This window comes from Saccostrea cucullata, unplaced genomic scaffold, assembly GCF_032062105.1.
Source record: "Saccostrea cucullata isolate Sc308-1 unplaced genomic scaffold, CSIRO_AGI_Scuc_v1 ctg1624, whole genome shotgun sequence".
Classification (NCBI taxonomy): Eukaryota; Metazoa; Mollusca; class Bivalvia; order Ostreida; family Ostreidae; genus Saccostrea; species Saccostrea cuccullata.
The window spans coordinates 12,203-40,130 of NW_026938836.1; the positions used below are offsets into that span (position 1 = coordinate 12,203).

A 27,928-nucleotide genomic window follows, 5' to 3' on the forward strand; every position below is an offset into this window, starting at 1 on the left:
AGGAATCCTTTAAACAAATCTCAACCAATTTCATATTGAACATAACAAATATATGATGTTTATGTTTGTTCTAATTAATACTTGACATCTTGAATAAGAATTTGAAGGCCGTATAAACAATATTCGTTTTATATACTCTCTGTTCACCTGATTTCCGGTACAACAGTAAGGAAATACCTATATTCAGTTATTTCGCCAAAATGACAGCCAAGAATGGTCAAGTTCATAATGTCATATCTCCTCAAGAAACAAAAAGAACACACACCCTTACACCCACCCTCTCCAACACACACACACACACACACACACACACAGAGAGAGAGAGAGAGAGAGAGAGAGAGAGAGAGAGAGAGAGAGATCTTGATCTTTGACCGAACATGTATCTCTGTCATTAGAAAATTATAAATTATTCAGTTACCGTAGAACTGATTTCTTTAGCGGGTGAAATTTGGTGGATTGCTTGCTCAAAACTATGTCACTAGGTTTCGATTAATTTGTATGGACAAACACAGTTCCGTGACATTGCCAAAAAGAGGAAATTCATCTCTAAGATAAGTTTATAATAAGTACGTTTATTAATATGCGTTGAATAACAATTTACACAAAAAATTGAATCAAGATGATCAAGACTAATCAAAGTAAATGATTTTTGTTATTTTCAGTATTGTTGTTTTCATATTAACAGTTGTGAAGGAGAAACTTCAAGAGTACTGTGCAACAATATTCAAAAAGTAGTGTTAATCGGATGCGGGACTTAAAAATTCCAAGGAACTTTTGGACAATTTGTAATTAAAGTCCAGGCTTTTCGATATCATTGACAGCTGCTTTTTCAATTAAATTAGAACTCGTAAATTTACATGCCTTGTCACTGGTCATTTGCAAAATTATTTAGTTAAAACATATTCTGATTGTACACAAAAGTACTCTGAAGTCGACATAAAAAAGATGCTTGAGTTTCTGATTGATAAGACCGGTTTTTGTACTCATGAATCAGACTGTGTTCAAAATCTCATGCGTGAAAAGAAGAAACACTTGCTGTGGGCTTCAGCTCGACATTTAGATATATAGACGATGTATTGTCAATTAACAATTGTAATTTGCATTCATATGTCATTACAATATATCCTGGTAAGCTTGAGATAAAGGATATCTTCGAGTCTGACAAATCTGTTTCATATTTGGATATTTTCCTTGCAAAAGACGTTAATGGTAATCTAACAACCAAGCTCTATATGAGAAACGTGATGACTCTCATTTTTCTATCGTCATCTTTCCTTACTTATGCAGCAATATACCTTCATCAGCTGCCTACGGAGTTTATGCATCCCAGGTGATTCGATAGGCAGGAGCATGCTTAGGTATGAACAATTTTTAAAACGAGGTGAATTATTGACAAACAAGTTGATAAAGCAAGAAAAACAGCAGCCTCGTATATACTCATCATTTCGTAAGTTCTATGGTCGATACAAAGATCTTGTCAGCAAATACAATATATCATTGAGACAAATGCTGACTGACGTTTTTCACACTAATTGTTAATCCATCATTTATACACTGAATTGACGAAGATTTTTTTCGCAATTTCCCGATCATGACAAGGAGCACACGTGTGACCGGTCGGCAGGAGATGTTCACTCGTTCATGGTACCTGATCCCATCTCTGATGCTTTGAAGGTCCGTGTTTGCTCTTCTCTTGTTTTGTATAGATTTGTGGACTTTTGATCTTGAATATTGTTATCTACCTCCATATGTTCATTTCAGTAGTAATAATGAAGAGTTCAAATTTGGCGACTAAAATTGTAGCGGCTTACTGTATAACCGCTTTATAAAAGTCGGCCAAAGTTAGCATTCCACTAAACACATCCACTATCCAGAAACTAAGTGATATATGTTTTAAACAAATTGTTTGTTAATTATCAAAACAATAATACAAAACTACTTGTTTTATCATTATGAGTTTTATTCTGTACTCATGCATAAATTTATGGAAATTTATGAAAATATTACAGTTTATGAGTTGTTCTTTACCAAGTAAATCTATGATAAACAGCCTATATAAAGTCCAAAATAAATTCAATTCTATAATTTCATGTATGAATACTAATACAATTAAAGAACATCAAATAGATACTGTATTACTGCACATAGTTGATAGTTAAGGACCCTCTCTACACTGCACCCTAATTTCAGGGTTCATAAATTTATAAATGAATCTTGTAGATTTAGCTAGATATATTATTGACTCTTATTTGTACAAGTTTTCTATACTTTTTGCATGACAATTACTATATGTTTATGTTAAGGAGAAGAACTAGTAAGTTGTTAGAACTTGTTTCTGATCCTTTTGCTTGTCAATAAAATATGTTCAAAACAATTTCAGGGTACTTGCGTGTAGTTAGACAGACCCATCATTTGACATAAAAAAAAAATAAATTGTAATCTGCACTGTATGACAAAATTTTAAATAAATCCATGTATTCTAAACATTATTTTAGACAAAGATAGAGTAATTGAAAACTTAATTTGCATGTGTTTTCTCCATTTGAATAATCAAAAGCAATGTTTCTTTGTCATTACTTCACCGTCTTCAAAGATTTTTACTGTGTAAAGAAGGCACGGTACCTATATTAGAAATAGATTAGTTTATTTCAAAATAGCCTCCTTTACACTACCGGGGTATATAATTTTCTCAAAGTCAAAAAAACATTTTTCGTCAGTGTATAGAGGGTTCTTAATCCCTAAAAAATCATTGTCAGGCAAGGCTTTTCACTACATGTAATAAATATCATAATTATATAATGAATCTTTCATGCAAACACAAACAATGTAAAAAAAATGGTAAAAAAAAATTGACTGTTGTTAAATTATATCGCGCTGTAGAGCTTAATTTCATTTTTAAAAGGATCACAATAAATGAATATATATGAAAATGAATGATATAGCCACGATCACTAACAATGCTCACCTTAAAAGTATTTTACCTTTCACAAAGAAAAAGATGTCCCAAAATCATTTTAAAAAATCAAAACTAAGAATAACCTGTTTCAGACGGAACAAATTAGAAAAGGCCAGCACGAAGTGACATGTAAAATACAAATAACAAATTATAATGTGAGGCTGACACCCTTTAAAGAACTGAAAGTGAGCCTGTCACCCATTAAAGGACTGAAAATTCAATCAAGTTGAAATCAAGTTATATTATACTGCATGATCATTTGAAAAGGTTAGATCAATATATAGCATGGCAGTATTACTTCATCATAAACTACTCTACAACAAAAAAACCCGAAAATTTTATGTACTTAAAATATACGCATGCATTGTATTCATTTCAATTGATTGCATACACATTAATAGATAAATATATTTACAAAACCATGAATATATGTTGAGTCTCAGTTGTTGGACATTTGATAAACTACGCAAGGATCAAATGACGTCACATTTAAAAAAAAACGTCAAATATTTACTGGCGTAATGTAAAAATGATCATTTAAAAGAGTCCTAGAATCTTACCAAAGGATTAATGATAAAAAACAACAACAAATTTGTTACACAGTAATCAACATGATTTAAGACTTTTATGCTGTCTTTGCTGCCCATCTGATGGGTTCAGAAATAGTGCCAGTAACCAATTTTCCAATGGATATACTCTGTCGCCTAGTAGAGACATTCTAGAATCATGTGTTGCTTCTTCTAAAGTGGACACAGGATCTTCCATTCTCCGATTCGTATAGGAAACAATCTGCACATTGATGTGGTGGCTGATCTATCTGAAAAAAATATATACAAACAATACAAATATGTGAATATGGCGTAAAACATGGGCATTTGGAAATTACAGTGGTGGGATCAGGTGGAATAAGCATCCCCTGTTGATCAACCACACCCGCCATGAGCTCTGTGTATGATCAGGTAGACGGAGCATTACAAAACTCAGTAGCTGTGTGCAAAGAATTAGTGCAGTCTATGTTTAAATGTCCTCTAAGTCTTTTTTTCTCGCAACTTGAATGCGAGTCACATTGAAACAGTATATTAACAAAATTGTTTGATAAACTTAAGACAGGTAATGGGCATGCTTGACATTATTTGTATACAATACACAAAGAATGCTCTGTCTATAGTTGACAGTTTTATGCAACATGTGAAGCAAAATTAATCCTGAGTAAAATTTCAATCTGCTTAGCTGAAAAATAGTACCCGAATATATGTTTAGGTTAAGGGCTTAAGAATAGTTAATGCATTCAGCCCCTGAATTAAAATTTAGAAGAACAAAATATTTGTATTTTCCATCCTAAAGGAGGCTGGGGGTCAACAAATTAACAAAAAATTAACCATCAGATATAACTTAAATTTTTACACATGATATCTTTAGCTGTCGAATATCATTTTTACAAATAAAAATTTGATCATTTTTGTATATCTTTATATGGAGCTCTTCTTATCGTTCACAGTAGCCTAGTGGTAAAGGGTTCGCTTCGTGATCGGGAGGCCCGGGTTCGATTTTCGTTCCTGGCGCCGCGTCAAACCTAGGACGTAAAAATAGGTAGCGACTGTTCCTTCGCCAAGAGCTCGGCATCAGAAGTGAAAGTCACGGGTCTTTTGGATATGACCTTAAAAACAAAGGTCCCGTGTCCCGGTAAGCCCTGGCACGATAAAGAACCCACACTACTCAACGGCCCTGAGTGCCGAGTATAGGTCTAAATTTGAAGCCCTTCACCGGCATACGGACATTCTCCATATGAGTGAAAAATTCTCAAGAGAGACGTTAAACAATATATTATACAATCAATCAATCTTCTAAAGGGGATATAAATAGTCTAAAAATGAACACGACCACCCAGCCTCTTTAAGACTCATTGTTTCCGGAAACCTGTATCTATGATTTAAATTAACAAAATATCTTTGCATAAATTCTACAACTTAACATAACTTCTGAGAGTATTGTTGAAATAATAATAATCCGCTTCCGAAAAGTGTTATCTACATGTAGTAACTGTTTACTGTCAAATCACTCATTTTAAAAATGGGAGTGTAATTTTCGTTGTTTTCTGGGCAATGAGAGACCCACGAATCTACGTCTACCACGAATTTAAAATTTCATATGCATTACTGCTTTACGTTTCAAACCACGAAATCTAATCCCCACAAACCAATTCTTTTTCCTCAAACATAAAATTTGACCCAAGGAAATGTGTGATTTTACAGTACCATGAACTTAAAATGACAAATATTCCGTTAAACATCTCGCAGCAAAAGGAAATTCAAACCTAACCTGATTTTTTACTACTCAAGGTACTCACATATACAGACTATCAGATCAGTTTATTAATTCTCTGATTTAAAAAAAAGTTTTGAAACTAATTGGAACAGAATGATAGACAGACAGAATTCGATGGAACGGGGATAATTAAGGAATGATTCTAATTCTTTGCCAAATTATTCGATGAAACTTGGTTTTGGGTCAGTTAACGCTTTATAATCCGCGAAGCGGTTTATAAACAGGAGGCCAATGGTCCACATCGCTCACCTGAGCACATGGGCTTGTTAAAAGACACGAATCAGCCCAGTATTGAAAAGTTTACTTTTTGTAGAAAGGGGGGATTCGGATTTTTTATTACTTGAGAATGTCACTATATAAAGCATACATGTATAATTTCGCCATACTTAAGAAGAGGAGTTTTAAAGATTTTTCCTTTATATTTCTATGTAGATATTTGATTGCCCATCATGACCCCACCTTACCTGGTCCTTTCAATTTAACTTTAAAATAATTAAACAACTGTGGATGTAAAATTGTGTTCCTTTTTATGAGTTTAAATTTGCCGCTCAATAATACAACCGCAGTAACAGAAGTAATGGGAAGCGAGGGGATGTAATTACTGACACATAGATCTAGCAGCCATGATGTTTGTTTACATGAGGTAAAGAATGAGGCAACTGTTTGAAGTTAAAGGTACATTTATTAAATCTGGAATTTTCCATGGATTCCGAGGACTTAAAATGAGGGGATAAGATGATTCAGCCGTTTGTGAAGGGGGTGTGTCCCCATACCAAACCAGAATAAACAGAATTATTTGTGTTCTTTTTGGGAAATCAACCATTGAGAGGCTAGAATATAAACGAAATTAAATCAATAACTTTCACTGTAGTCTTCTATGGTTTAACTGGTAAGGGACTAATTAGCAGGCTCCCTGTGAATGCTGTCGTATTCGTGGTCTGTTTCCTGGAATGTGACTTGAACACTCTCATAGGTCTCCTTCACTCTTCTTTCTCGGTCTCTATAAAATGTCAAATAATACTGTGTCATCAGGAATCCACTTGTATATCTTTAAGCGATACTTTGAAATCTTTTAATAGTATTTGAATAATAAAAATCTTTTAAGTACCTTCTTCGTTTTACCAGGAAAATTAATAGCAAGACTGCAAACATGATTACTAGAACTCCAAGAACGGAAACAGCAATGACATAGGGTTTTGCTTGAGATGCATATGTTGATAATGTGATCCCTACATACATAGAAATGTTTCAATGAATCATTTATATAATTCTTTGTTCTTTCTATATGTTTAAAGAGATGCGGAGAAAAATCAGCCATGACCTTTTAGTGAATGCGCTTGGTTAAGAAATAGAATTCATTCATGTAACATACACTTGAGTAAAATCTCGAGGTGAGCAATCAAGGATTTATCCAAAGACATACAAATCCGAGTTTGTTGAAGTAATAAAAGCAGCTTTTATGTTAAGACTGAATTGTAAGTTTTGGTTCTTTCTGTTTGTTCTAACTTCAATAATTCCTTATACAAATCTTACCACAATTTCCCCCCGTAAATCCTTCCTCGCATCCTTGAAGACACCCACCTTCAATGTCACAGAGTTTTCCAACACAATTTTTACTACAATACAGGCCACATTTAATTCCATAACGTCCATCTGAGCACCGAGTACAGTTCCCAGATTTCTGATCGCATTTCTGACAGTTTTCCACAGGACAGGATGCATTACAGTAATCACCGTAAAACGAACCTTTACATCCATTAACACACTTTCCATTGTCTCCAGATTCGTCCTTACAGTTTACATTACATTGACATATCCTGCCTGACCATCCTCCCCTACAGGAGGTACAGTAATCAAAAGCATTACATGTCAGACAGTTTGGAGGACAAGAATTTTGGCAGTGTTTTCCATAAAATCCAGGATTACAGGAGAGACAGTTTTTCTGCAAAGTGCAGTAACAGTTTTGATAAGAGCAAGAAAAACTACAATTTCGTCCGTAATATCCAGGTAAACACTGTGTACAGTTATATTCATCATAACAATGTTCACAATAAGCATTGCATGCACTAGAACATCCTACACCATACTTTCTATTTTTACACCCGGATGCACAAATTCCATCCATGTAACACAAGTGATCAATGCAATATTTACTACATTCCTCGCACAAATTTCCAGTAAACGTAGGTTTACACCGGGTACATTTTAATTCACTCTCACAAGACAAACAATTAGATGAACAACTCTGGCACTTGTTTTCTGTGTCTAGAAAGTAACCATCATCACATCTGCTACACAAAACTGCTGAATCAGATAAAATACATTCTGAGCAATAATTTTCGGAACATTCCATGCTGCAAATCAGACCTAGCCATCCTTCTTTACACCCACCGATACATTCTCCATCCCTTCGACATGTACCTGATATGCAATTTTTACTGCAGAATTGTGTGCAATTTTCACCATATTTTCCAGCACCACATTCATCACACCGGCCTGTATCTTTATCGCATGCCCTTTTCCCGCCACATGTCTCGGGACATGTTAATTCACACTGTCCACCATGCAATCCTGCGACACATGATGAACACCGATCATTTAAAATACAAGTGGCACAATTTATATTGCAAGATGTATCGCATTTTGGTCCCATGAATCCGTCTTCACACCCGTCATAACAGTCTCCATACTGTTTCAAACAGCTTTTATTTTTGCAGTTCTCTGGACAGGACATAGTACAATTTGGGCCGTGAAAACCAGGATAACATTCTTGACATCCAATGACATTGTCACAGTTATATGGATCACAATTCAGGCACTTTAAGCTACAGTTTTTACCGTAAGTACCTGTCGTACATTTATAACATCTGGGCCCACTAAAGCCATCAGGGCACTCTGTGCATCCTAAATATCTATTACAGAAAGAAGGACTTTTACAATTAAAGGGACATTCTCTGTCACAATTTTTTCCATACCAACCAGACTTACAACCTGATGCACAAACTCCTGTGAATCCGTCACACTGGTTGTCTAAGCAGTTGGAACATCTTTTGTCACAAAAATATCCGTATGTGCCCTGACTACACTCTGAAAAAAAAATATACTCACTAGTAAAGTCTGAGTAAAAATAATCACTTTGTTTAATTTCTAGAGTTTTAACGCATTCACTAAAAAAATTCGTACACTCTGTGCTATTCGACATATTTACACCTTTGTTTCTATTCTGATGACTTTTTATTCATTTTGACTCAGTAGTATTTAAGTAAGGGTAATGTTAGAGAAGCGCTTAAGGGACTCCGACCCTCAGCCAGGAAGGACAACTCTTTAATTTATAATTAAATTCAAAAAGTCTTTAAATGAAGCTTGAAAATTAAATATTTTCATGCAACAATTTTCATTAAATGCCTCTAAATGTACTTCAAGGTTCTTTGCAAAGCTCCATAAATCACTTCTAATTTCATATCATGTTAATAAACATTGGTATTTAAAAATGCTTTTTCGGGATAAAATTTCTACTTTTAATTAGACCTTTCTGAGAAGTTCAAAGAACCTTGAAGCACATTGAGAGGCGTATAATGAAAATTGTTGCATGAAAAGATTAATCTTTAAGCTTCATTTAAAGACTTTTTGAATTTAATTATAAATTAAAGAGTTGTCCTTCCTAGCTGAGGGTCGGAGTCCCTTAATTCTTTAAAAGAAATGGAGCTGAGGCCGATTACTTTTAGGGAATGGAGTGCTATTACTACTATGAGTATAATAACCCACGTAAAATCCACCCTTCTAACTGTTTGTATTAAATGTATGTTTATATATTATAAAGAATATTTTATAATGCTCTTTAAAGATACATTATTTATAAGTAATATTTAATTTAAATATACTATAGAAAGTAAGGCAAGAAAAGTGTACTGAAGTTAGTCTAAGCCATTGTGTTTCAACAGCTTCGATTGCACAGTAAATTGAGTACTCGATGCCAAAAATAAAAGATGCAAGTAACCGACACCAAAGGTTACGGTTATGCAACCGGGTTCGATTCTCACCATGAGAACAATAGTTTTCTTTATGTGAAAATGAACTTGATAAAATTTTTCAAGTTCTTTCCACGGTAGAGACACGGGAAGGGGATTATGAACATAACAAATCCCGTTTTCAGTGTAATTTGCAACTCTTCACTCCTGAAAAATAATGGATTGCTTAAACAAAAGAGTCACAGGTGGATTTTACTCAATGAAATATATGGAGATAATGAACGGTATTCAAGATCAAAAGTTCATAAAACAATAAAAAAAAAAAACAGGAGCAGAGCAAACAGGGACCTCCAAAACATTGGAGGTGGGATCAGGTGCCATGGAGGAATGAACATCCCCTGTCTACCAGTCACACCCACCATGTGCTCCTAATAATAAAAATAATGGAGAAAAATTTAGAAGCTCATGGGCATTCACGTTCACCTGCGCATAAAACAGCAAGGAAAGGTTAATTTGTAAATATTACTCATAGATTAATATTCAGATAGGTAACCTGAATGATATTTTACAGGTAAATTGGGTGAATATTGTACGATATTTTCACAATGTCAATAATCTGTGCAAAGTTGTGTATAGCATTTCATAGAAAATATTACAAAGTCGCCTTTCTAAGCACCCAGGAGAACTTGTGATTCCATTCAAAATCAGTCAAAAATATACATTAGTCTATTCATCAAATTGTTATTTTTGTTATGTGCATGTATCCTTAAGAAAAGCATTTTAATTGATACTTAAGAGCTGTTGCGCTTTCTGAAATATAGTTTAGGGCATCATTTCACAATATTGTTGAAATTGCAGTTTCACTGCATCTATCTTTAATCCATAGATAGCATTTTTCTTTTAAAAAATTGTAACAAGTGTTTGTACACAGCAGTCAAATCAATTGTACTTACCATAGACTTTTACTTCGTAAAACAATAAACTTCCCCGGCCGACCTTCCTGATAACTACTGAATCTCCGATCATAGTTTGAGCACACGTTAAACTAGAATTCAAATATTTCGTTGCAATTGAAATGAAAGCTCTACACAAGTTAGCAATGTTTAGAGAGGTTTCGGTAGAGTTTTTCACATAAACTTCATAACGAGCTCCAGTTTGACCTGTAAAATGTATAATTAAATGTTTATTTTAAATTCCCATTTCGCCTTTGTACTTTTTGACTTTTTCTTACCTTATTTTCACAGTTAAGGCGAAATGGGAACACACCTTTACTAGCTTGTACAACGTGAAATCTAAATGACACGTTTCTACACTGTACGGTTTATAATTATGATGGAATATGAGATTGAAGCATTTCTCAAAAGTAAAATATTATAATTCTACGATAAATTAATAATCGTTAACATTTTAGTCTGGGTTCAGACAAATTTAAAAGTATTAAGTACAAATGTTTACGGTTTGTGTAGTGGGGCCCAGGAAAGGAAAATCCACCAAATTATACGATATCAAAGCAAAATGTTAAAAAATATTTCCTGTAGTTCTATTACAATTTGCACTTCAAATGACAATAATTTTTATGTGTCATAGGTGCATTTCTATGTTGAGTTTACATTGATTTTCATGTCTTTGAAAGCCACGGAGATACGAGAAATGACAATTTGAATCACCAAACCTGTAGAATAGAACCTTTGCGAGCCCCACGTGAGTATCGCCGAGATCCCGTGTCTTCATCTGATGATTATACCCCTAATAATCTCCCACCTCTTTTAATTAGGAAATGTGCTTTTTTAGCCTTATTTTCAGTTTCTTTTTCCGCTTTAGTTGACTTTGTCAATGATGCAGGCCCTCTGGGCTTCCCTCTCTTACCATGCTGTTACCATGGTATGAAAACTACGCATGAGTACCCGGCATATAGCAAGGAATGTGGAAATCGAACACGTTGCGAAGTTGATATTTATGGGCCATAATTGATTATTTATTTTAATGGAATAATCAGAAATATTTACATATGAGACTTGAAATTTTCCAAAGGTGTATGCATTTATAAGTAGTAAAAAATTAGAAATCCTATCGGAAAATGTTTACAAGCCTGTTTTTATGAGATGTACCGTACAGTCACTTTAATGCTTTATGTTCCCACTTTCACGGTTGGTGCCACAATTGAAATCGGGAACTAAAAAGAGGACATAAATCGTAGTGATCATATAATTCTTAAAGTTTGTTAACCCGTGCATGAGTATTGCGTTGATAATGGATTATTTTGTCTGATAGAATTTTGATGGCTAACCACTTGTTTTAATTGCAACATCGAGGGTTGGAATAAGATAGATTACGATATCTTATTTATTTATTATACATTTCTGTCGCAGTTTTTGTTTGCTATAGTTATCAGTTGTTCATGGCTCGTACACTTGGTCATAAGCACAGGATTCGGCTTGTAAATCTACACATGTAGTTGAACAGACAGAAAGCACAGAACAATCACTGTTGTGTCATATACTTTTTACCAGTGAAGATGGAAGAAGGAATAGAAAAAATAAGACACTTTGATGAAAAACAAAAAAAAACTCTCTTTTTTACTTTCAGATGACCCTATTTTCTCGAAGATCTTGCTCGTGAAATGATTTTCCAAAGATTAAATTTAGGAGGAAGAGAAAATTTACAACAACCACTTTTCATGAGTCATGTCTGAATTTCTTGTTACATGTGACAGTGTCCTGACTACAATAAGCTCGCTTATTAGTTCTGTTTTGCTGGTCAACATCTGCTAAATATTCAGAGAATCCGAAACTGAAAGCACATTTTTTTCCCTATTCATATCGAAGAGCAAATCCATTATTATTGACAAACATTAGTTGATGAAATGAGAATATCAACATTCTCGTTTACAATCCTCATTTCGTTAGTTCTCTGTCCAATACAATTACCCTGTCGGTTAATACAATCTACATACATACTTATTAGTCAAAAGCTGACTGACGTTTTTTACTAATCGTTATAGCATTATAGTGTCGACAAACTTTTTTCGTTTTAAATACTATATTTCCCGATCAAATCAAGGAGCGCACAGTCGCTCACGCCTCCATGACACCTGATCCAACCTCTGATATTTAAGAGGTCCGTGTTTGCTCTGCTCCTGATTTGGATGTTTGAATAAACCTTTGAGCTTAAAAACTGTTCATTATCTCCAAACATTTCAACCACATTTCATTCTTAGATACATGGGAGATTACCAAATTATGATCCTTAGTAGTGTTACCGCCTTCCTGTGGCCATAAAATCAAAACATAGTTGTATATATCAGTTTATTTCCCCAGCTAATACAGCCTGGTATATCATGGACTCAGGGAACAAACCGGTTCTTAATTAAATTTATTTGATTCACAAATTCAGCTCGATTGATTGTGAAATGTTTTCCTCCATGACGTACATTCTATTCTCATTGGTGGATCCAGAGGGGGGGGGGGTCCGAGGGTTGGAACCCCCCTTAATTTTTTGCCAAGAGGAGAGAGAGAGAGAGAGAGAGAGAGAGAGATCGTTTTCCGAGAACAAATATTTGTACGTCTAACTTATGTATTGAATAGATAGATTCTCACACATTTAATTTCCTTCATTCACCTTCACTATTACTTTTTTTGATGATAGAATGGTAGAAAATATTCTTCTTATATATTTTTATATACCTTATATATGCTATGTAACATGCGAGGTTTAATTTGATATTAGATTCCCGCGATCTGTGGCTGTATTGGCTATATATGTACCGTTTTTTTAAATCATATATCTCTTGAAGGAACTAACTTGTAACTCTTTGTTTTAAACCCTCCCGCACCCCAGCCCAAAAAAGTTTTTTTTTTTTCAAATTCTAAAAGAAAAGTCTTTTACTCTGCGGAAATGCTTCAAATCCATTATATTTTAAGGCTTCGGTAGTTTTTGAAATGTGTTTGTTTTTTATTCGGACTGGGGGTACAGTATCTTTTCGAAGAAACAAGGGACGTAAATCAAACTTATTATTTACCACAACCTTAGATCTTTCCACATGTGAGGGGGAATCTTTACTTGAGAGTGTGTAGTGGGGGGGGGGGGGGTAAGAGGGCCACAACCCTGGAAACCCCCCCTTTCAAAAATAACTGGATCCGCCCCTGATTCTTATTCTTCCATGACCTTGTATTTAATCAACATCATCGATAGTTTCTCTTATAGCAAGGTTGAAATAGTTTTTAAAACATAATTACTACATATAAAATCTGTCACCCAGTAATAATCAAAAATCTCACCTAGTTCGTAATAATCGATATATATATTTTTTAATCTTTTGACCTCTGAAAATGTTAAGGAAAATGTGACATTGAGGCCAGCTTTGGTTCTAGAATAGGAGCTCCCATCTTCATCAACTGCATTACTGGCATATTTTTCATCAAATGTTGATGTCTGTGAAGCTGTTTGCGGGTTGTAAGCAATGTTTTCTGGAAGTACAAAAATCTTTGATAATAAATTTTGTTCATTTTTTGCATGCTTAAATGAATGGAGTGTACATGTATGTTGAAAGTCTAGGGTAAATAACGAGGAAATAGGACTATTGTTACAATTGCATTAAAATACATAGGCGATTTAAACACTTAAAAATAAATCATCTACATGTTGCTGTGTGTTGGAATGCATATTATGTTCTGACAAATTCAAAATTTCAAATCTAAAATGCTTAAAGAAAATGCCGTTTTGTAGTAGTAAATTCTTGGCTTTTGTAGTTTTGAATAAGACTGCTTTCCATTGTTTGATTTACTATGTATATATGTATGTAGGCTATTATTTAAGTCCAGTAAGGAAGCCCTTGAGGAACATTGATTACTTGTTATGACTCATTTAGTATGACGTTTTTGTTGTTAGTGATAACAAAGTGTAAAGAAGATATGTAGAACATGGTAGATCGGCTAATGTTTATTATAAAATGAAATGTTCAGTTCTAATTTAAGTATTTTAGATGAATTGTAGTGAACAGACTTGCTTTTATCATATATCCTAGGGAAAAAAGATCGATAATATTGCTATTTGTGTTATGAGTTATTTTATTTTTGTCATCACATGTTTATTTAAACCGAAAGACGTGGAACTTACTTGTAGTTTCAGAAAAGAAAACAAATATTTTCCCTTTGAATTTATTACTAAACACAAGACAAGATGTTAGTTATATTCATGTGTTCAATTACAATACAAACTGGAAGTTTCAAATTAAAATTAAGTAACTTTTTTAAATAACAAGAAATAACATTAAGCAAATGGTAATTAAGTTATAAAAATATATCAACAGATAAGAATTAAGTAGTCATATTTATATTAGATATTAAACTAAAATTAATCAATTAAAAAACCAAAATAAACTAGAGATGCAATCTTGTTGTGTATTAATGAAAGAGAAAGATATGAAGATAACGAACAGTATTCAATCTCAAAATCCATAAAACAATACAAAATAGGAGCAGAGCAAACACGGTCCTCCGAAACATCAGAAGTTTGACCAGATGCCATGGAAGAGTGAGTATCCCCTGCACCCACCGTGTGCTCCATTTCATGATCAGGAAATATCGGAAAAATCCGTCGTCAAATTAGTGTATAAATAATGGACTAACAATTAGTATGAAAAACGTCAGTCAGCATTTGACTCAACGATAAATTGATGATTAACACGAAATGATGACTTTAAACGAGACCGCTGATATTTTTGTTTCATCAACTTGCTTGTCAACAATTTACCTCGTTTTAGAAATTGTTCATACGTAGAGCATGCTCTTGCGTATCGAATCAACTGAGATATACAGGGTGGTGACAAAAGTGAGTAAATTGGCGGCCATTTTGAATTTTGTGTGTAAACAAATCAAGTTATTTAAAAACCTACTTACCTCTCTGTTGAGTTGTGTTTTGACTTAATATTTTGTGATATGGCCTTTTGATCTGATAACCAACTGAAGTCGTCGAGTAGGAATCGATGGATATAAGTTCTGTATGTACATTAAAGGGATTGAAAGCCAGGCATGCTGAAGTACTGCTTTCAGATCATCAACTGTGTCAATGTTCATCATGTGTATTTTTATTTGATTTTTTAAGATGAGCCAAATATTTTCAATAATATTAATATCAGGAGATTGTGCAGGCCATGGTAGGGTTGGAATGTTGTTATTTTCTTTCCAGGGTTTAGTCATTCTTGAAGCATGAGGTGGAACATTGTCATCCAGAAACATGTATGGTTTGTTTGTGAAATATTTGGCTATGACTGACCACAGGTTCTCATCTAACAACTTTATATATTTCTCACTATCCATATTTCCATCTACAAAAGTTAATAATCCCTGGCCATTGTAAGTAATACAACCTCACACCATTACTTTCAAGTTTCTGCCAGTATGACGCTTTAGGTGGCCAATGCACTCGGGAAGGTACTTCTCCCGTTTTGTTCTCCATACTTACAGTTACTGCCATTTCGTCACTGAATATGATCTTATTCCAGTTTTGGACTACTGTCCATGTCAACTTACTTCTAGCCAAAGAAACCTGACGAACTCTTGACACAGATACGTGGTTAAATGCATTGAATTCGTTAGTAATATCTACCAGCGTTGATGTCCAATTCCCCCGAATGATACGATTAAGTGTCCGACAACTCCGATCGTCCATTTTTTTTTTTTAGGTCGTCCAGATCGGTGGCGATTTTCAATAGACCCGCTGTCTTGATACCGCTTCAAAAACCTACATATTGTTGCTGGACTTATTTTCAATACTTTAAATATTTCACTGTGTTTGAAACCGCTGTCAATTAACTCCAAAATAATTGGTTTTTTTTCTCCTCTGTCATTTCCTGTCGTTTGGTATCCATTGTAAACTAATGGCGGTCTATAGTAGAAACAGACGCTTGTACCTCCTAACACAGAAGAGCTTACACAGTCGTATCAAAAATCATTCTTATAAATGACAACGACTTTTGAAGCTCTGTATGTATTGAATACTTTATTTGCATTAGCGCGATTTCGGAAATCAGAATTCAAAATGGCGGAAAATTTACTCACTTTTGTCACCACCCTGTATATACTCCGTATACAGGTGATGAAGGTATATAGCTGCATAAGTAAGAGAAGTTGACGATAAAAAAGGTAAAGTCATTACGTTTATCATATAGCTTGGTTGTTAGATTACCAATAAATATTAAAACTACTAGTATAATCCAGAAAATTCAGAGTAAAATGTTCGAAAGCAAAACGTACACACAGTATATTGTCAGTCCGTGCAGTTGTGGTGAGCAGAATAACAGAGCTCGTGCCCTCAAAATACAAAAGCTGTGTACGTTTCACGGGTGAGTTCTAATTGCTAAACTTTTCTACATAACACTAAGTGCGGAATGACGATAGCTGTAAATGGGGTTTACTTTCGAACATTTCTACACTGAAAATAATTTTTTTTTCTGAATCAAAGTTTTAATATTTTCTATTACATGTAATACACATCAAGATCGACCCTTTTTTTAAGTATTAAGAATAAAATTAAAATTTATGAAAGTGTAAGGATGTGTCAATCAAAGCAATCCAAAAATTAGTTTAACTTTTAGATAAAATAAGATTTTTAATTTATTTTTGTGTGAAATGCGATTAAATTATTATACATAAAATATTAACTTCAAATCTGTGTCCGTGCATTCATTAAATTCCATTAAATATTTGAATAACTTTTTCCAAACATACACTGTCATATTGTTGCAAATTAATGAGATATTGACCTTATTGTTCTTCAGAAATATTTTTTTAACTATGCATAGTTAACGATAACATTTGGAGCTGTGCAAAACAAACACTCTTTCAATTGGCTTACTATAAACACCTCGGCACGGAAACGCTAAATTTCCTTATCATGTATTCAAATATACCTTTACATAATTTTTGAAATCCATTTATCATTTTTTTAGCAATATAAACTTACAAACTCGTTTCATATGGTAATTTTCTTGAGCAAGAGAAATAATTTAAAAAAAAAAGCACAATAACATTCAATGTTGATGGTAGTAAATAGTACTCAGTGACCTTCATCTGATGATAAAACGATAAGAGTATATGCTTACTTCTTTGGCATCCATTAGATGGCGTACCACTCCACTCCCTGTAGCAGTATTTACAGGTCTCAATGCAAAATGAGCAACACGTGCAGTGGCAAACACAATCCTTCTCAATACATTGAACTAAAACGTGTTTTTTAAAAATATACTAGTATGATGAGTGACTTACTTATTTGTTCGAACTTATTAGTTGCTGGTTATGGCTAAAATGTAACATACATATTACGTTTTTGTTGCTTTTGATATGTACGTTTAATGTAGCTGTATGAAGAGTGCTTAGCTAGCTTAGCTGACGTTTAGTTTTAGCTAGTGTAATTAAAATCAAAATTAATTAATTAACATCAAGATAAATCAAATAGGAATGAATAAAAACGAGTACGTAATAATAACTAAGTTTCAAGAAAGAACAAATAAAAAGTATGTAATAAAAACTAAGTAAAAACGTGAAACACCGATGACCCCGTATGGCAGCTTATGGTGCAGGTGAGTTTCTCAAATGCAATTCGAACTTCAAGGGCAAGGTCAAAGGTATTGGTATCTAAAGGAAAGTCTTTGCACAAGAAAAGTGACTGTGTTCAAAAGTTATGGTCACGGTGAAAGTTTTTACGAAGTGGGTCAAACGCTAAGGTCAAAGTCAAAAATATTTAATTAATATATCTTTAATATCACAATGAATACACATTTAAAGTATGAAAGCCTTCACGTCAACTCTTCAAAAGTTATGACCAAGGTTAAATATTGATATATTTTTTGTAAAAGTGGGTCAAACTCCAAGATCAAGGTCAAGAGGTCAAATTTGGTTGTACTCAGAGACAGTTCTTGTCACTAGAAATACACCTGTGAAATAAGAAAGCCATAGCCCTACTCAGTCAAAAGTCACGGACAAGATGAAAGTTTTTGTGGAGAGACAAATAGATAAACTGACAAACAGACAGTCAGACAGACGGACGGACGGGGCATAAACTATATACATCCGAATCTTCGATTACGATGGCATAATTATTTTCAAAAGAACATGCAAAATACAGTCATGTATTATTAAAGAGGTTTACAGTTTTTCCTAAAAGGGAAAATGTCAAATAGGATATTTGGATGATATATGGAATATAACTGGAATTTGTAAAGGAAAATATGACAATAATATAATCTTAATAGTCTTGTTTATTTCTTGTTATTCATTTAGTCTCTTAGTTGCTTTTGAAAACAGTTCTTGCATGCACTTATGTTTCATGACATCTTCATCCTAAGTGATTGATAACCAATATGATCTCTTAAAAACTATGCATTTTGTTCTATACACTAAACACTGTTCCCCCCCCCAAAAAAAAATTGGACATTGTGAAAGTTTTTATTTTAGATGTGCACGTGAAAAATGTGCGTGAACAAATACTTCATGATTTGGGACCGGATATAACTCATGTGTAAAAGTATAAGTTTAACATTCGATCTTTAAAACAACAATATGACGCAAATGCCAAAACTCTTTTAAATAAGCATTATTTTTGCATTGTAGCGATATAGGAAAAATAAAGCATTTTACATACAGTGAGGTTATCAGTTACGTATTTCAGTTTTGTCCCTCGATATTTTTGTCTCCCGCTCGTGCAAAAGCAAGGGGTCCGTAAATCTAATTCGTCTCTTCGTCTGTCTGTCCGTCTGTCACATTTTGAACTTTGGCCTCATCTTTTGAATGATAAGAGAAAGGGCTTTCATATTATACATGTGTATTTTCTGTAACAGTATCTTTTTAAATGCACTATGCTTTTGACCTTGATCCTTGACTCAATTTTCAAAAATTTAAACATTACTTTGAATTGGCCATAACTTTTAAATGAAAAGAAACAACACTTTTATATTAACCATCTGTATTATCCGTGGAATACCTTTTAAAATGCAGTGTGATTTTTGACCTCGTGACGTTAACCTTGAACTTTGACTTTTCAAAATTTTATCTTGGTCATTACTTTTGAATGAGAAGAAATATGGCTTTCATATTAAACCTGTATAATTGTCTGTGACAAGACCTTTCGAAATAAACAATGATTTTGGTTCTCCTGACCTTGACTTTGAAGTTTGTCCTACTTTCCAAAAATGTTATTTTTTCCTTATAACTTTTGATTGAGAAAAGGGCTTTCATATTTGTCACGTGCATTGCCTGTGACAAGTTATTTCCTAGCAGGCTATGGCCCCTTGTCTCTGACCTTCACGATTGACCTAATTTTTAAAAATTTTTATTTTGATGATTACTACTAATAGACATATGATAGGGTAATCATATTTGACTCAATATGCCATAAATATAATGACATCTCACCCACAAAGACACCGAAAGCGGGGTGCTCAATTCTTTGAATTTGCGTGTTACACTCGCTTTCCTCCTTTTACCGATTTGCCTATATAATCCCAAATGTTGTCACCATAAGACATGATTGCATAATAAGCAAGGATTGTCGTTTTAATAACTTAAGGTTTGTTTATAAATACTCTACCCACTTTTATTAAGGACAGACGAGACGTTCCTTAATAACAGATAAAATTTTCCAAGAGTATTACTACTTAAACATGTTTACTCACAAAAAATTGAGGTACCTTACCAGGCATTTCTGCAAGATACCAGGGGAAGTTTTTCTTATATAATCCTTTTAGGAAGAAAAATAATTTTCTAATTTGATATGTTTAAGTGTCTGGATTTTTAAAAGACGTTTAGAAACTGGTTTAGAAAGCAGAATGTAATTAAAATTTTGAATATTTTTCATATATTACAATGATATACAAAACAGATATTGAGGAACGTCTCGTCTGACCTTAATGCACATTTTATGAAGATAACTGTATGTAATAATTAAACGGAGTACATATATGCATTGAGGTTATCATGAATGCTATAAAATATGAACAATACTTTCAATGGATATCATAAAAACTGAACACTCATACTTACAATATACAGAGTTGAAGCCAATACAAAAAAGAACCAAAGACAAAGTCCAGTTAAACGACATCACGATCGTTTAACAGTGATAGTATTTTTACTTAAGTTAGGATAGTGAAACAAAACCATGTTTATATAAATTTCTTCCTGGTTTCTTTTCCGAAACCGGTAGGAAATATATACATTGTAATAGATGACACATAATCTATCTCATAAATTGTTAACATGGGTGTTTGAGGTTTCAACAATTTAATAATTAAACTATTTAAGCTTGTTATAAGCACCGTTATCGAAACTTGACCCTTTCATTGCTATCCATGTATCATCATCGTTCATATAAACTGTAGATTGAGAAGAGTCGGAACTGAGTTATCCGTCAACAACATTTATTTATGTTCCTTAGTTCTCCTGCCAAACGACTGAGCTTGTTTTTTGATAAACAGGCAAAAACAAATAACATCATGCTGAAGTGAAATATGTCATTTATTAAAGTAAATGACGGAAAAGTAAAACACAATTAACAAAATGGGGGTCAGAAAAAGGAGGACTCAAATATAGAGTATTACGCATCTTAGTCAAAATATTATACAATACGCACTGTATTTCTGGGTTATCTCTCTTTTTCCGTGCATTAATGAAACAAAAAACTTGTATCTTTAAAGTATATCTTTAAAGTATATCTATGGCACGCCAAATTCACAAAAATGAGATAATCATAGTTTCACAATCGATAAACTAGGTTTATCGGTTGTAAACTATAGTTTACGGACTGTAAACTATAGTTAACAACGTTAATCTATATTTTACATCTGTAAACTATAGTTAACGCGATAATCTATGTTTCACAACCGTAAACCATACTTAACACCGAAAACTATCATTTGCGATTGCAAAACATAGATTATCTGATAAATACAGTTTCACGATTTGTAAACTATAGTTTACAAACCGTTAACTATAGTTAATGATCTGATAAATATAGTTTCACGATTTGTGAAACTATGATTAACAACTCTTAACTATAGTTAACGATTGTAAACTATAGTTTACAAACGTGAATCTATGTTTATCAACAAAATCTATTGTTAACGCTTATTACAGACAGATAAACTTAGATTATCATTTGTAAACTATAGTTAACAACCGTTAAATGTAGTTTTACAGATGAAAACTATACTTAACGAATCATTAACTATAGTTTACGGTTTGTAAACTACAGTTTATAGTCGATAAACCTAGTTTATCAAATGTGAAACTAGGTTTATCTCATTTTTGTGAATTTGGCGTGCCATATATATCCCTTGGCCATTATTCTAAAAGAGGATATGGATATAAAAATACATGAAGACATCTCCCAAATATAAATAAATTAAAAAAAATACAGAAAAATTATTTACTAAACTACTGTGAATGTATCAAAGCACGGCAATGGGTTTTGTTTTCCTACCCTTCTAAGTAACACATTTTTAAAAAAAAATCTCTGTAAATATTATAGACTTTATATGAAGGGTGGGGTCTTCAGCTATTGCTACATGCACTGTAGTCCTCAGAAAATGCGTCATATTTCAGCCAGCATCAATATAGCGTACTGCTTCTATTTAAGGGCTAGACAAGAGAACCATTTAGTAACTGGCATCTATGCCTTTGAGAAAGGACATAGAATAACTAGTAGCAATTGTAGTAACAATTGGATTGGATTGAAATAAGTAACAACTGGATTGTTCATCAGTTAGAGTTGGTAGGAATCCAACGTTCGCGAAATTAATGCATACCATTTTTAGCCGGGCTTATTGCTCAAAGAGCAATAGCCGGCTTAAGGGATCCTGTTCAAGGCAGGATGTTGACCCAATAGTCGCCAAATTAAACTGACGTTCTGAAATATAGTGTATCTACTTGTAATCGCTGTTGAAACAGTTTATACTCATAATCTGATTAATTAAATGTGAATATAAACTGTACTGTAATTATTATTGTGCAGTTATCAAAAATACATTTGTTCTTAGTAGAAAACTTTGAACAAATTCCTACGCATAGCCTGGTTTCCTGTCCCTGTTTTGCTTCGTTTACTCTGGGTCACTGCCTCGGCAAGGATGAGACAGGGTACCAGGCTAAATTTTCCACTCATTCGGCAAACCGAATCAAACGAGGAGTCCCGAATGATGCAGGTGGTTCATGGAAGGAACTGCAACAGGCCTACACAGTGCCCAGAGACATCGCGAGATTTTGTTTCTGGAGATAAACAAAGAGGACGCCATATTACACAAGGTATACGCGATTGCGGTATGGCGTTCTCCATTCTATATTGGTCAAATTATACAGCTGGTACAACGAAACTTATGCGGAAATCGGAGACTGCCGTACAATCTGACCACGTTTTAAAGTTTGTGTATGACAAAGATGCGCAGTTTATAAGGGGAATTGTCCAAGCCTCCAGACCGGAGCTGAGCTACCAGGTTACTGTAAGTTCATCCCATTTCTTTGAGATTTTTGGAAGAAAGAAAAGTTTTTTTTAAAGTCTTTTGTGTAAATCACGAAATAATGCATAATGTACAACACGTTTGGAAGTATATATGTATTATCCTGCCTATGCAATAAATCCAGAACAAACCTCTTTCCGAATTTCCTTGACTGAAAGCGTCTTTGCAATGTCTTAATACATAATAGTAAATTAATATACAATTCTTTTTTTTCTCTCTCAACAATTTTCAAGTTTCCATGTAAACATGCTTTTTACTTTTAGAACTAATAGTAATATAAGTAAAATTCTAGGTGGTTATTTTTTTTTTTATATTTTATTAGATTACTCTTGGTTCTAACTACACAGTTGAACAGAGTACCTGTGAATGTGTAAATGGGATGGACAAATGTCACCATAATTGCATAAAGCCAGCATTCTTCTCTATGGGTAATATATATGCAATTTATGTAATATGTAAATTCACTTGGTCTGTTTTAGGTATGCTTTACCAGTTAAATTTAATGTTAAATAGAAATTATATCAAAACATGCACACCAATATATATACCCGGTATATACAAGTGTGCAGTTAGTTAGAATAATCAAACTGTGTCTCGGTACAAGCCCTCACCACAGTTAGAATACGTCCCATATACTTGTAATGTAGCAAATCGGAGCGGATCCGCTCCGAAACGATTTTGAAGAATATAAAATGATTTGCACTGGAAATAACTATCCAAATAATCAAAACAAACCTTTTTGAGATTGCTTATGCCTTTTATCCCAAAAAATAATCCATATAAATACGAAAATCTAATATAATTTTCTCAACGTTTTTCTCTCGATTCAAATCCTGCCATGTTTACATTCGGATACTCTCTTTGTTCCTAGTAAATGCACTATGCGAGTTATCGCCCGTGTTTCTTTTGCTACATTACGAATACACGGAACGAATTCTATCGTTAAACCGGGTCCGTAGGACAATATCATTTTAACGATAGAACATTCTATCTAGTGTGCAGTGCACCATGTGACTGTAGGTAGCAGGGTACTATTCGTGCCCTGGAACCTCCAAGTCCACTACCTTGGCATATATAAGCATACTTGTAACTATTAAATCTAACTTTAGGCCCCAAGACTATAATATAACTTAGTAAATTTATGGAACATGTTGATACAGGTACAAAAATGTCAGCAAAACTGATGTACGCCAGAGTTGGATTAAGCATCCAAAGAGTGCGCCTTCTCGTCAAACTAAGACGATGGAAGAACTTTTTCCTGCACCTGACAGGTTTATAAATTACAGGTATGCATTTATTATGACTGTTTCATGAATGGTGCAAAATATTAAAAAATGACAGTACCCCAAAAGTGAAAATATAAAAAATAGAGAAATAGCACATTTTTTATGGGCAATATACACTTTTTTCAATGGATGGAACTGTATCTCTCTGGTCGTCCATCCTAATTTTTTCAGACCAGCAAGCTACAGATCTGCAGCTAGCATGGTATATGTAAAACCATTCAGTGTTGTATTATGCTCCATTTTTCAACTTTTGTCAAAAATTACTAGGGAAACAAATAGGCCAGTCAATGATAGGGACAGGGAGTTCCTATATCAGAAATTGACAACTGTAGGGAGATTTTCAGGTTAATATATCTAGGTGTTTTATTTTAGTGTTACATTGTTTACGACTTTATTTTATTGTTACTTTTTTGAAAATTTATACTGTGATAGGATAAAATGCATATGTACACACATGTATATATATATATATATATATATATATATATATATATATATATATATATATATATATATATATATATATATATATATATATATATATATATATAAATTCACAAAACACCTAACTAACTCATTACACCTTTGACTTTGGACTTCAGATATTTAATCAATGATAGAATTACCTAGTTAAACTACTTTTAAGGTAGTGATTGTATGGACAGTGATTAGTTATAACTCTGTTTACTAGCTAAGATAGTGAAAAGTGGAGTAGTGGTCGTAAAGATACTTAAATACCTAGTGAAAGTTACTTATGAATGCTTAGATTTACTAATGTTATCTAGTAAATCTACCCAATACCTAGTAAAACTACTTTTAAGGTAGTGATTGTATGGACAGTAAATTTACTAGTTTTCCCAGTGACTTTCACTAATTATTTTTTTCAGTGATGGCTTATTTGACATTGGACTGAAATTCTGACAATATGTGCAGTCTTTCCATTCTTTTTGCTTTTTTTGTCTTTTACATGTTTAGTTTTATTCTTGTCTCTTTTGTTTTTGTGTTGACTTTGTTTTAAACTTTTAATTATACATTTATACTATCAATTTTAATTCAGTGTGAAGTTTTGCATCACGTCGCAATCTTTTTTGACAGATGCATTCAGCGTAAACAATTCATGTGATTGATTAACTCATATTATCAACCTTGACACAGAAATAGTTTGTTGTACAAGCAAACAATCAGGGATTAGAAGAAAGTTCCAGTCGTAAAGCTTGCGGTTAGGAGGCGTATACTATTTACCTTGAACGCATCTGTCAAACTAGAAGATCGTGACGTAACATAAAACTTCAACTCAACTGCAACTTTTAGTAAAATGTTTAAATATTAGTCACCCTATTTCTCATATACTTAAAGGAAGTTATTTGTACATTCTTTTCACATGTATACATATTGAAATCCAAAATTTATTTGAAGTAGTGAATAAAATAAGTTTGAAAAAATATTTAACATATATAACAGTATTAAGAATTGGTGATGTAATTGCAATACAGGTTTATTGAGTATTTGTTGTCTTTTTCACTGAGGGTTTAATTTTTTTTTAAATTAAATCAACAGCAATGCATTGGATACTATCCCCCGAGCCGCCTGTGTCCCCACTTGCAGTGCCTCTAGTTGAAGACCTCATCTCTAGCCAGGAATTTATTTCTGCAGAGAATCCAATCGCTTGGATGAAGCAAAAATTAATGATAAATGAGCAAGAAATCAAACAGGTAAAAACAAATGAGTTGCATAATGAATAGAATGTATTCTGTTTTATTATTGCAGCCCGGAGGACCGGGCTGCTCTATACATATAAGTTTAATTGTTGGTGTATGGGGATTGAGGTGGGAGTAGTTATGTAGAATTAAAGGATTTCTAAACATTGAAAAGATTGTTAATCAGAATATTCTTTCCGTTTATAAATTACGAGATACATAAAATATTTACTTCCATAAAGTGAATCTGTAAAAACATATTTTTCATATTTAATATATAAAGTTACTTATCATTTACTATCGAAATAACGACAGGTCCCTTTTTTTTAGAACATCGAATTTTACTTCTCGGATAAAAACGTACTCTGGACAGTTCGTGTTTTATATTCTGAAATTAAAAAATTAATACATTTTTAAATATAAATGATTCTTGTGTCTAACTTCAATTTATATTTTATGCAGCCAACATTTACTCGAGGAATTGATCAAGTTTAAAATGGTATCGTTTTTGATTGATTTTTATCCGACTACAAGTTTTTTAAAAATACAATGTATTTGCGACTATCGTCTCCATCAATTACACGCATGCCTTTTTACACATATCGAAGCGGTTTGTTGATCAAGACTCATTTTCATTGTTTATTTCATATATTTCCCGGGCGACAATTGATGGTTACATCAATGTTTTCTTGTGAATGTTGTTTAAGTTTTAAGATTTTTGTCATGTTTTAGATTGCCTGTCTTACCACTGGTCAAAAGGAAAATTGCATGTGGTCATCTGTTAGGAACAATAGATTAACAGCTTCAAACTGTGGTTGTGTTTTGGCAGCGATCAAGAGAAGTAGGTATACTGGTAGTTTACATGCCTATATATGTATATGTAATTATAAATGATACTTGTAAAAGCAGTTAATTATAAAATCAAAAATATTGAAAGTTTGCTCCTTATATAACAGATATCCTGTCTCCTTATACAAAAGATTATGCTCAGCTTATGATTTGTCAAAGATGGATGCCATTATTTGGGGGACGTGCAATGAAAAAGTCGCAATTGAAAAGTATAGAACTTTTGGGGATGCAGTTGTAGAGCCAACAGGTTGGCATATTTCTTTCCTAAGCAAAATTTCAATTTCTTTAAAGCAAATAAAAATTGATGATAAATACATTTTTTCTTGAGCTAATTTATTTAAAATTCAGTTATGAAACTGATGATGAAGATAATGAATATAAATATACTGTTTTTATGTTCTATTTATAACAAGTCATCAATGCATAAGAAAATCAGAGTGTTGCATATTAATGCTATTTTGTAACTTTATAATACTGTTCATATTAGGTATCTGGCTACACTGTAATGGGGTTCTTGGGTCAAGCCCCGATGGACTCATTCATCATCCTGCTGCATTCGGATTCAGCTATCAGAATCCAGGACTCGCTGACATATTAGAGATGTCAAACGTTAAGCCAGAAATACTGGAGGTGAAATTCCCCTTTTCAGCAAAGAATATGACAATTCCAGAAGCTATTGAAAAAGTACATGATTTCTGCATAGGTAATAATAGTGTATATGTATTTGTTTGAATATGTTTCATGTACTGAGATATTACTTTAAATAATTCCAATATATTAGTTTGGATAAATTTAAGTACAATTTAGCAATTGTTAAAAAAGTTTTTTCCTTCTGTTGTAATGTTAGTCCTCAAGGCAGATGATTTGCCTTCTCACTTCATTGTACAGTAAGGAACAAAATACTTTTACATGTAAATATTTATTAGTTAAATAGTTTTGTCTTATATTAATGATTGAGGCACCAATGAAAATTCTTATTCTTTAAAAATCTTCAACATGTATATTTTTTTCATATAGAGGTTAAGGATTTTAATGGAGTCAAGTTCTTCAAGCTACGAGAGAACCACCAATACTATGATCAAGTGCAAGGACAGCTTCATATAACTGGGAAATCCTTGTGTGATTTTATGGTCAGGACACCAAAAGACTGTGCGATTGTGAAAATTAACAAAGACATCAATTGGGAGATCAACATATCTGTTTTGACGGACTTTTATTTCTGTAAATTTCTCCCGAATTTAAAACAGCTATAAGATTTATCAAAAGATGCCCTTACCTTGGGCCTTTATACCAAAGATAACAAAAAAACTATTTAATTATTTATATTTATTTGGCGATATAGG

General features: G+C 33.2%; 2 protein-coding genes across 5 annotated transcripts in view; one reads left to right on the top strand and one right to left on the bottom strand.

The window, feature by feature from the left end:
- Positions 1-4,567: 4,567 nt before the first annotated feature.
- The window catches only part of LOC134251495 (multiple epidermal growth factor-like domains protein 10), a 58,878-nt gene continuing 35,517 nt past the window's right edge, over positions 4,568-27,928 (bottom strand). The window contains exons 1-7 of one of the 4 annotated variants that reach the window (XM_062733918.1): positions 20,286-20,418; positions 17,351-17,467; positions 13,527-13,715; positions 10,203-10,409; positions 6,815-8,368; positions 6,390-6,510; positions 4,570-6,281 (exon numbers count right to left, since the gene is read on the bottom strand). In XM_062733918.1, coding sequence (XP_062589902.1) covers positions 6,179-6,281; positions 6,390-6,510; positions 6,815-8,368; positions 10,203-10,409; positions 13,527-13,715; positions 17,351-17,467; positions 20,286-20,346 — 2,352 coding nt within the window. In that variant the 5' untranslated portion in view covers positions 20,347-20,418 and the 3' untranslated portion in view covers positions 4,570-6,178. Of the gene's footprint in view, positions 6,282-6,389; positions 6,511-6,814; positions 8,369-10,202; positions 10,410-13,526; positions 13,716-17,350; positions 17,468-20,285; positions 20,419-27,928 lie in introns of those variants that run through there. The other 3 variants (XM_062733917.1, XM_062733915.1, XM_062733916.1) reach the window with 3 other exon arrangements.
- Positions 22,559-27,838, top strand: LOC134251494 (uncharacterized). Its single transcript, XM_062733914.1, has 5 exons — positions 22,559-22,735; positions 26,469-26,581; positions 26,693-26,832; positions 27,073-27,288; positions 27,603-27,838. The coding sequence occupies exons 1-5, from the start codon at positions 22,559-22,561 to the stop codon at positions 27,836-27,838; spliced, it is 882 nt and encodes a 293-aa protein (XP_062589898.1).

Bases quoted from the DNA above. Each gene is read 5' to 3' on its own strand.
- LOC134251494 (XM_062733914.1), top strand. From the start codon at position 22,559: ATGGCGTTCTCCATTCTATATTGGTCAAATTATACAGCTGGTACAACG. The intron at 26,582-26,692 runs GTATACTGGTAG...CTTATATAACAG, and splicing joins GCAGCGATCAAGAGAAGTAG to ATATCCTGTCTCCTTATACA. The intron at 26,833-27,072 runs GTTGGCATATTT...TGTTCATATTAG, and splicing joins TGCAGTTGTAGAGCCAACAG to GTATCTGGCTACACTGTAAT.